The 11,397-nt window shown below is 41.9% G+C and overlaps 1 protein-coding gene across 1 annotated transcript; it reads left to right on the top strand.

Moving 5' to 3' along the window:
• The first annotated feature begins 204 nt into the window (after positions 1-204).
• On the top strand, positions 205-6,649 carry rpsa (ribosomal protein SA). Its single transcript, XM_078269619.1, has 8 exons — positions 205-301; positions 2,060-2,229; positions 2,726-2,844; positions 4,108-4,353; positions 4,657-4,785; positions 5,368-5,527; positions 6,396-6,419; positions 6,511-6,649. The coding sequence occupies exons 2-8, from the start codon at positions 2,097-2,099 to the stop codon at positions 6,603-6,605; spliced, it is 906 nt and encodes a 301-aa protein (XP_078125745.1). The 5' UTR covers positions 205-301; positions 2,060-2,096; the 3' UTR covers positions 6,606-6,649.
• The last annotated feature ends 4,748 nt before the right edge of the window (positions 6,650-11,397 follow it).

Here is an 11,397-nt window from a genome sequence, read left to right as displayed (position 1 = left end):
TCTCGGCATTAGTCTTAATATGGTCTTTCCATCGCCATTGTCTTAATATGGGATACCCTGTCTGCGCATGCGCATCTGCACTCGCCTCACATCGGGTAGTGATATACCGAGCTGTGCTGGTGCTCTGCTCCCATCATGGCACACGGAACCGCCTAGTGGCCAACTCACAGAACTGCACCCGCCCCGTTCTCAACAACCAACCAATCACAGGCTTGGAAATGTGGTATTTATAGTACGTCATTTCCTCCCAGCGCCCTCTTTTTCACCGTCTGGTCAGATTTCCATACGGCGTTGTTTCGTGGTGAGTTTTCAACCGTCGTATTTTTTAATAATAAACCTTTAAATGACGCCAACAAGTTTAAGTAATGACGGGCTGCTTATAAAGCACGCCACAGAACCATACAACACCCACCTATCGCGTCTTTGTCGTCTGAAATGATCCCAAAGTAGAAAATGCTAACGTCCCAAGCTAACTTGTTAGCCGTTGACACGCGCTCACCTCGTAGTGTCCCCCTCGCGCCTGACTCTAAATACATATTAGACATTATAGCTAGTTGCAGCTGAACTTATCAAAGTATCTGCCATTAGAGATGAACGGATAAGATGAAGTATTTGCACACGGTTTAGCGTGGTTTTACGCTTTCAAAGGCCTTCTAAAAACAAGGAAACTACAATTTGAAGGAAGAGTAATATACGTCATCGGTGCCAAGCGTGTAACGGTGAAAGTCTGTGTATTTGACTACAGAGGAGTGAGTTACTATCAGTAACTAACCAACCATCACTGGTTGAACTGTTACTAATATTTCATGATGGCTAACTTGAGCTGGCTGTCTTCATAAGGTTTCCATTGTCCGGAAGTGGCGCTAACCTGGACCTTCATCACTTCACGTTGCCGGTACTTTTTCATTCGAAAACGCCTAACATTAACAAGCTTAACGTGGTTTAATGTACCTAAACAACGATCAATGATCACTAAATTTCTCTCTCATATTGCTCCTCATAACCACTGAAAACTGTCAAAAAAGCTAACCCAAAATCCAGTTATTATGGACGTTATCTGACATTTAGCGTTTCTGCTTCACGTTTTCAGCAGGGCAGCGGAGCGCTGTGGGTTGACTCTCCACGGTTCTCGTGGGCTTTATAAGTCATAACGTGAAAAAGATTAACGTTGTTTAATGTACCTAAACAACGATCAATGATCACTAAATTTCTCTCTCATATTGCTCCTCATAACCACTGAAAACTGTCAAAAAATCTAACCCAAAATCCAATTATTATGGACGTTATTTGACATTAAGCGTTACTGCTTCATTAGAGCCTATTGTAAGGAAGAAGCTTAATGTGGTTTAATGTACCTACCTAACAATGATCACCAAATGAATGTCAGATAATGTCCATAATAATTGGACTTTGGGTTTGCTTTTTTGACAGTTTTCAGTGGTTATGAGGAGCAAAACTCATCGTTCAGGTACATTAAACCACCTTAAGCCTTTCCTCGCCATAGGCACCAATGAAGGAGAAAACGTTAATGTGAGAACTCTGTAATCGTTGGATTTTGGTTTAGTTTTTTGACAGGCTTTACGTGTTCATGACAAGAGATGGCCATGAGAAATTTGGTGGTCATTGATCGTTGTTTTCCGACCTTAAGCCACGTTAAGCTTTTTCACTTATCCCGTCAATTAACTAAGATAGCATTTGCACTTTCTTTAGCTAAGGTTAGCCAGCGACATCTGAGACGTCTTACATTAAATATGAAGCTCAAACTCTCTTAGTAAGAAATAATCCTGGCCGAAGTGTTCTCAGAGGTACAAATACTTGCTCTAGCAGAGATTACACAAAATAAATACACAAAGCAGTTTAGAAAATTCATTAAAAGTGAACTACAGTGACTGGAATAGAAATGACATGCAAGTCACTAAAACTGAACATTTAAATAACTAAAAACAAATATAACCAGAAATGGGACTATGTAACACTGCAGCTCTAAATTGCCCACAATGAGTCGACATGCCGCTAACCTTTCGTTGTTTGACCAATGTTTTTTAATCCTTTTTTCCAGCTCTCCCATCACTCGTAACGCAGGGAAAGTGGTCACGATGTCCGGAGGTCTGGATGTCCTTCAAATGAAGGAGGAGGATGTGCTGAAGTTTCTGGCAGCAGGAACCCATCTGGGAGGCACCAACTTGGACTTCCAGGTGGAGCAGTATGTTTACAAGAGAAAAAGCGACGGTGAGTGGTGGAAGAGAGCCTGTTACATGATGATGAAAGACCGTAAAAACCTTCTTTTTAAGGTTCTCTGCTGCACCGTAATTACTAGGGGTGGGAATCTCTTGGCACCTTTCGATTCAGAGGCTAACAATTGGATACTAAACTGATTATCGATGCAACCATTTTGTGTACATTTCCAGTCGCGATCTTTTAAAAACAGACGTATAAATCGGAGTTTGCTACTCAGAGTTTGAGAATCACTTCCCAGACAAAGCAGCTAGACAAAGCTTAGCTTTTGACATTTGTCACACAAGTTTTAATGACATGTTTTGTCTACGGAGGTTTCTATTTTGTAGTCATTCCAGGCTTAAGCCTTAAACATGCTTGTGAAGTCCCCTTCTCTCCCAGTAATCTCCCATGTCAGAGGCTCAGTCATGTTTAAAGCTGGAGTGTGGTTAAGCATGTCAATAAAGTTAGAATGTCTCCTTATGCTCTGGGTTCCTCCCTTTATCACCAGGTGTGTACATCATCAACCTAAAGAAGACCTGGGAGAAGCTGCTGCTGGCTGCCAGGGCCATCGTCGCCATCGAAAACCCAGCTGATGTGTGCGTCATCTCCTCCAGGAACACTGGACAGGTAAAGCAACACACTCCTGATGTCTTTAATTATTGTCCTAAAAAGTGAAGAAAATGTAGCACATCTCAAGTTTCCAAGAAGGCTCTGTGCTGAACGTGTCAGCATTTTATTTATTGTCCTCCTCCACACTGCCTGCGTGGCGTTTTCTGTCTTTTCACACTAGAAACGTGTCTGATGCTGCTGTTGCTAGCCTTGTCTGTACACATGGATGTTTCCCATTGATAAAATGAAGATACTAGAAAGTCACGTGATTTGGATCATCCTTGTTCGACATATGGGGAAATGTACTGCACTCAAGCAGTAGTATACTTCATGATATATATATATACACACACACACTCTCTCTGATCTGATTACAGCAAAGACGTCAGCAGGATTGACGGCAAAATAGGCTCCAGAATATTTCCTTCTGTATTGACAGGTGCAATATTACATATTAAATATTAAATGACATTTATATCTGCATTCATGTCAAAACCTCGAGACTTTCAAACATCAAAATGTCATTTATTAAATGTATTTGTCAAAATGACAAACATCTATTTTGCCTGGAAATGCTTCCAACACGCTTGCATGTCACGTGAAAAATAAGTGTCCTATTTCTAGCATGCACGCATTTGAGCTGCACCCGAGACGTGCGTGTCACGCAGGCAGTGTGCACGCTCTAACATGTTAACCAAAATAAAACTGGCCACGCAGCCAGTGTGAAGAAGCCCTAACTAAGAGTATTTTGTCAACTTGGGAACCTGGGATGTACCACATGTTCTTTACTTTTTGGATAATGCCTATTGGATTTTGGGTTTAGCAGTCAAATTGAGAATCTACATTGTTGTAGTGCAACTTTTTTTTTCTTCCAACTTAATTGTTGTACTGTTGTGTTTGCCTCTTTACACAGTGGGCCATTAGTACAGTAACTATAAGCACACCATTAAAGCCGGGCACTGATGTCGGTGTTCAGGTGTCGGAAGTGTGCGAGATTGAGCCGGCCGGGTTTTCGCTAACACCATTAGGACTGCTGTCCCATGATTGGGGTTTGATAGTGACCTGAGCCACAGTTCAAAACATTTATAAATAAAAAAAATGTATCTTTCGGTTGCATTTATTGTATTTCATACCTGTCTTAATCTGTTTTAGCTCTTTTTATGTAGTCTTTAACAGTTTTAACTGTTTAACGTGGTATGTAAAGCATTTTGAGTTGGCTTGTTGCAGAAATTTGCTATACAAGCTTTTGAGTAATTAATTGGTTCTTTCTGGCCATTTTAGAGAGCAGTGCTGAAGTTTGCCTCTGCCACTGGTGCCACCACCTTCCACGGTCGGTTCACCCCTGGTACATTCACCAATCAGATCCAGGCAGCTTTCAGGGAGCCCCGTCTCCTGATTGTGACAGACCCCCGTGCTGACCATCAGCCACTGACTGAGGCTTCCTACGTCAACATCCCCACCATTGCCCTGTGCAACACTGACTCCCCCCTCGGATATGTGGACATCGCCATCCCCTGTAACAATAAGGTAAGACCAACTAAAAGAAGCCATTGTATGTTGACTGTAAATCTTTGCAAGTTGCACACCGTTAGAGCCCGGCGCTGTCCTGTCTGTGTGGTGCGGGGTGTAGGACGTGTGCTAAATTAAAAATGCTTGGCCTTTTTAACCTCCTTTCTCTGCACCACTCAGGGGATGGAGGTCAAGGTCTTGCCACAAAATGTCTAAACTGTTTTGTTTAACCCTGGGGGTACCCTGATATTCATGCCACTGTGAATATTGTAGAACGTGCAACGCTACATTATTCATAGCCAATCTGTGCCTGTGTTTCAGGGTCACCACTCAGTGGGTCTGATGTGGTGGATGTTGGCCAGGGAGGTTCTCAGGATGAGGGGAACCATCTCCAGGGAGCACCCATGGGAGGTCATGCCAGATCTGTACTTCTACAGGGATCCTGAAGAGGTAAGACTAATGCAGTGCACCTTGAGAGAAATGTACAAAGGCTTGAGGTTGCTGTATGTAAGGGTTACACAACAGGGTTTAACGATGAGGGTTGCCCAGTGACCCGGTATAAGTAGAACGCCACCTTGGTCAATCAAATAGAACAACCGAAAGGGCTTTAAATCATTTTTTTTCCGATCATTGTATCCGTTTCTTGGGTGGCACTGGCAGAGTATGCCGATAGAACAATGTTTTGCGCAGTTTGCTGCAAGTTTGAGATAAAATGAAGAATAAAATGTGATTAATTGCACAGCCCCAAATCAGGGTACCTTAAAATGGTATGCTGTTAAACTAATTGGATAGAAACTGTCTTTTAGTTAATTCTTGCAGTTACATTTGATAGTTTATATTTTTTTAAAGGCCTTCACTTTCAGTATGAGCTTTAACACCTATGACACTGTCCATGAGTCATGACATTGTAAATTAATTGTCTAATAAACCATTAGCACAGGAGCCTGTAGAAACGGTTTTCAGGCAAGTACAACTTGACTTTGAACCCTGGACCAGGTGGTCTGCCCATTCTAATGCACTCTGTTAATGCAGATTGAGAAGGAGGAGCAGGCTGCTGCTGAGAAGGCTGTAGGAAAGGAGGAGTTCCAGGGTGAATGGAGCGCTCCCGCAGCCGAGTTCACTCAGCCTGAGGTGGCTGATTGGTCTGAAGGTGTTGCTGTGCCATCTGTGCCAATCCAACAGTTCCCTACAGGTAAGATCACAAGTTTCCTTTGGATTGATCTAGAACTGGGTATGATTCAAAGATCTTCACTATAACTTTGATACCGGTTCCTCAACGATACCTTTTTTATATTGAATACCAATTTCGTAGAATTTTAACCAAACATGACAACACTGTGGTACAAACCCTTTGTTCCAGCTCCTTTACACCTGTGACTCGGTGTAGTTAAGACTTTCAAAATAACAGAACACACTGAGCCCCGTCTGTGCATAACGCAGTTTTCGAAAAATGTAACCACACGTCGCGGCGATGCACGTGGCTCGGCTGTGACTTGGTAGTGTTGCATCCCCCCCACAGCTCATTTCCTGGTTCTCCTTCTCCATAAACAACATGACATCAAGGAGAGGGTTAACTTCTCCTGCTCCAGATTTCCCACCGTGGTCAGAAAGAACAGGGGAGACTCTTTGTTTCTCACTATGACTCGAGTCGCTACACGCTCTGAAGATAATCAGTCACTTTCTCACTTTTTCCTCACACACACGCACATGCCGGCTCGATGCGCACAAGTATAAACAGGCCACTTACGGAGGCTACGGCGAAAGCTCTGCGTGGAGCCTCTGCAGAACCAAAAAACAAGCTTAAGACGTAGACGGCAATCGCAAGCATTATTAGATCTCGGTAGAAGCATGCTGCATGCTTATTGGTTCACTGAAGTGGTTGAGATTTACTTAGGTATTGAATGATGGTGTTTTTCAATACTCTGACTTTAGAGGCAGCTTGTTTGGTGCCTTTAAAGTATCAAAGTTGGGGAACCCAGCCCTGGATGGACCAAACTTGCATCAAAACTGCCATTTAATGTTGGTTCTTTGACCCTAAACTGTGTTTTACTCCATTTCAGCTGCTGCAGCTGTTACAAAGACAGGTGAATATAATTCATTTCAAAAATACCTTTTTATATATATTTTTTTAATGTCATTAGTGAATGCTAAATCAGTTATTTGTTCCCCCTGCAGAGGACTGGAGCACTCAGCCAGCCACAGAGGACTGGTCCACTGCTCCCACCGCCCAGGCATCTGACTGGGGAGGCGCTGCTGCTGATTGGTCTTAAATCATTGACTATGGCGACAATAAAACGGTGTTTTCACACTTTGACTTTGTTTTTCTGTTGATTTATTTGACATTCACCAAAGGTGGCTGTAATCAAGGGTGCAACTTTGGGTTCAACATTGGGAGGGGGGGGGGGGGGGAATTGAGATCTCCACTGTTGAGCACATTTGAGGTTTTGAGCATCACTTCATTTTCTGCATTCTGGTGCATTTTTCTGCAACAAGTTATGGTGCAAATGTCTTTATGTAAAGGAAATAGGTTTTTGGGGTGGGGGGGTTGCACTGGCCAGTTTTGTCCCCCCTGTAAATTACACCTGTGGCTGTAATGTTCCTATCTCAATGTCAAACTGCAGCAGAAGGCAATCTGATAAAGCGAGGGAAACGTGAATATGAATGCTGTATTTGCTTAACAAAGCATGACCGTTTGTGTGAATATGCCGATGATAAAAACACACTGTTGCACAATTAACAACCGAAAAAGGAATGGGCTTAATCCAAAGGCTTATTTTTGGGCAATCCTATACAATCCATAAAATAACCCAGAATTTCAGCAAGAAAACAATTGCATTTCAAGCTAAAGTCACTAATTTTTAATCATTTCACCTTATTTTAATCATTAAGTAACATTTAATTATTTTAAACTGAACTCCCACTGAAGCAGATCTGTACTTTACGTTGGTTCTCACTTTGTGTGTAGATATACAACCCTAAATTATGATTTCCATCTCTATTTAGGAACTTGAATACAGAGAGCCTTTATTTCTAACTCATGTTTAAGCTTTAATGTGACACTGCGGGGAAGTGAATACTGGTGTTACAAGTACACATTACTGCAGTTGGAACAAAGCCAAATACTGTATCACTGATGCTCACAAAGGGATTGTGTGGAAGTGTTGTGGTTAAGGTAAGGATGACCACTAGTGACTACATTGGCATGTTTAACAAAACGAGTGTCCTGGCCAAGACAGGCAGCAGTACAACCACATAAATACATAAACAGACCCATATATATATATATATATACACACACATACAAACAACCATACGCACACATACAAAACAACTGAAACCGCAAATCCCTCAAAGTCAACCACCATCCTAAACACATCAAGCCGAACATCTGCAGCCAGATGTTCTGCCTCCAAGTCAATCAACATCCTCTTAAAAGCGACCAATGAGAGCAGCTCATTAAGTTTTACAGATTTCTGTAACTTGTTCCAGGCAGAGGGAGCAGCAAACCTAAAACGCCTTTCTTCTCAGCTCAGTTCTAACCTTTGGAACAGACTGAAGGAAAAGATCCTGTTACTATTTACACTGATATAGGTCAGAAGGTATTATGGAAGAAGACCTAAAATAGCCTTGTATATGAAGATATGCCGGTGTTGAAGTCTGTGTTGATAGAGAAGGCCATCCAACACGTTCACACAGCTCATAATGGTGAGAGGGGGCTTTAAAACCAGTGATGAACCTCAGAGATCCATGCTATACAGTGTCAAATCTCAAGAGGGAGCTGAACATCAGACATCAGTAAAAGATGCTTGACTTTTTCGATGAAACAAAAGCATTTGAATAAACTAAAAATGTCTAGCCCTTGATGTGAATTTATTTTCCAGTATGGCCTTCTGGGAAATTGAGTTTGACCCTCTTGATGTAGGCCAAGGCCAACAGCAATATATGTATTACGTCTAAGGTAAAAAGATGATTGGATGTAGTCAGATGTCAGTCACTCAGCTATGGTCAGATGTTACTGTGAGTAAGGCTGAGCAGATACTTAAGGATCCTACCCATCCCTTACTGTATATAGGAGGGGTGGTGATGGCGCAGTGGATATGACGCATGCCCTTGGTGTGGGAGGTCTGGGTTTGATTCCCACTGTGATACATCAACCAGTGTGTCCCTGAGCAAGGCACTTAACCCCTAGTGGCTCCAGACTAGGGGTGACTTATATAGCAACTGTAAGTTGCTTTAGATGAACACGTCAGCTAAATGTAATGTTTTCCAACTCAGCAATTGTGGCAACAGTAGGCTGCTGCACATTTCAATTAAAACCAAAAGGGTTAGCTATTCATTTGTCCTCTCTGCTATTAGACTTTTTAATGAAAGACACAAGACAAGATAATGAATTATATTATCCACTCTTGCAACACTGTGTTTTTCTGTTATTGTTTTTAATTAATTGGATTGTTGCCTTAGGCCTGTGTGTTTCAAGCCTGCTACTGATTGATTGATTGATTGATTGACTGAAGTGTAAGTGGGGGAAGGCTGTGAGGTGTGTTCATACCTAACTATGTATTCCTTAATGGGGGGGGAACCTACATATATGCCTGTGTGTCTTAACCCTTGTGTGGTGTTCATATTTTTGTCACACAGCCAATGTTCCCGGGTCTGGTGGACCCACCACATTATTAGGCTTTTAGATCAAAACAGCCATAACAATTTATGTAACAATACTTAACAGATGTTTACTTTAGCTCAGTTACCAATGATATTTACATGATTTATGGTTCATATTTGCCATTTACCCCTGTGAGCAGGGGCGGATCTAGAAAAAATATTTATGGGGTGGCGAGAGGGGGGCAGGAATTTTTGAGGGGTGGCAACATATGGCAGACGTGTATATACTGAATTGTATCACAGTTTGATGAGAAATAGTCTGTACACACTACAAAAGGGCACAGGCTGCCATTTACAAACTCATACAGACACACTTAATCTCATGCAATCAGTGTCCTGCATTTGAGGTTTCATTTGAAACAGTTCATATTAGGAATAAGTGACCATACCATGAGATCTCACTAACAGGAGATAGAAGTATGATAGAAGTAAGGGGCATCATCACAGGAAAGGCATTAAGGTAAGACCCAGGTGAGGTAAGACCCAGGTAAGGTAAGACACAGGTGATGAGCGGCAGATGTGTGAGAGATGTGACACAGGTGATGAGCGGCAGATGTGTGAGAGATGTGACACAGGTGATGAGCGTCAGATGTGTGAGAGATGTGACACAGGTGATGAGCGGCAGATGTGTGAGAGAGGCAGCGTTGCAGGCAGCATTTGTACAAGATTAGGAACTGTCGTTGATTAGTTATAACCATCAGACTGTGTTAACACACACTAATATTTTAGCCTGGGAGAGTATTTTTAGGTTATTTTATATTTAATCTGAGCAATAGATGTAAAATACATTCTACACAAAATATAAAAACATCTCCCCATCTCATCACACTGACAACTTTCCCTAATTATTCATATTTAAGCAAACATGAATTTTTATATTTGATGTTTAAGTAACATTACTTACATTTTATAAAAATGTCCATCTTTGTCATTTGTTGTTCTTATTCATATGTAACGTAGTAGCCTATATATGCAGCATCAGTTCCCATACCATGTGGAGCAGCTCGACTGGAGCTCGTTGGTGATGGCCCAGCCCAGGCACTCTGCTTTCCCTTTCACTGTCTGAGCCCTGCACGGTGTCTTGTCTCTCGCTTTCTCCCTCCTCATCTTGGTGGTGCTCTCCCTCCATATCTTCACCTCTGTGGTGTTCTCCCACCTCCTCCTGTCCCTGGTCGCCTTGGCCTTGTATTCTCTCTCTGTCACCTTTCTGTTGCCCTTTTCTCTCCACCTCGTCTTCGTCTTCTCTCTCTCTCTCCTTCCACCTCATCTTCTCCGTCTACCTTGCTCAGTTGTTCATTTTCTATTTCTCTCGCCTTTCTCTTTGGTGAGAAAAAAAAACTACATATGCTACCTTTCCTCTTCATTTCTGTAAGATTAAACGTCATTTTACAATGTTTTCCTTGACAGACGTTGAGTCAATATTTTGTAGCCTACTTTACACAGAACAAACGTCAGACCGAAGTAACATTATATGTATAGTTAGCAAAATAACCTTCTTCAACCTGATTTTTATCATCTCAAAACCAGCATCGCAACTATGCTAGCACTGTGCTTTCGTTATAATGTCATTTCTTGATAGATAGTTAATCCGTTTTGACCTCTTTCCTCCTGTGTGTCTCCTTTCCTCACGACTCCTGGCTCCCTCGCTTTGCGCCACTCAGTTTTCCAGTATGTTATGTATATTTTGGCTATTCACATGTGATTTGTACCCTTTATTTACAATAAAAAAATAAACAAAAAAAAAGTTTTCCAAACAAATCAGGCTCTTGCAGCTCTGGCGTCATCTCGTGCTGCATTCACTGCAGTCGGACATTGGATGGTCGGACATAACTTTTAATTCGTTGCTGCCAACTGGGGTGGCGAGGCTTTCTTTTAGGGTGGCATTTGCCACCCTATGCCACCTCGGTAGATCCGCCCCTGCCTGTGAGATCACGTTGATGATCATTTTCCACATCATTTTTGTGAGAAAACAAGGAAATTCAATTATAAAAAAGGTATAGAAACAAGATTTTTGATCATTATTGGTGCTTATTTCTTAGAACTTAATCAGAACAGGTGAAAGAGCTTGACATGTAATAATTGTGTAACTTTGTGGGAATAGCAGGTGCAGAAAGACTAAATAGTTTCATAGCACCTACAATTAAATACACTCGGGTCCAGTAGACGCGAACACCTCATATGTAATAGTTATGTGTGTGGGGGGGCTCTACATTGAAAACGGGTCCCACAGACCTGATTACCACACAAGGTTTAAATGTGCTGCACTTTGACCAAACTAATTTCCCAACTCTGGTATAATGAAGTATACTTTGAACAGAATCTGTGACCAGTGTAGTACAAATAAACAAAAAGTCAACAATAAGCCGGATTCCTTGTATTTGTTCACCTTCTTATTGGCCA

This window comes from Sander vitreus, chromosome 15, assembly GCF_031162955.1.
Source record: "Sander vitreus isolate 19-12246 chromosome 15, sanVit1, whole genome shotgun sequence".
NCBI lineage: Eukaryota > Metazoa > Chordata > Actinopteri > Perciformes > Percidae > Sander > Sander vitreus.
Note: the sequence above shows the minus strand (reverse complement) of the source record. Positions and strands in the feature narration are given on the sequence as shown.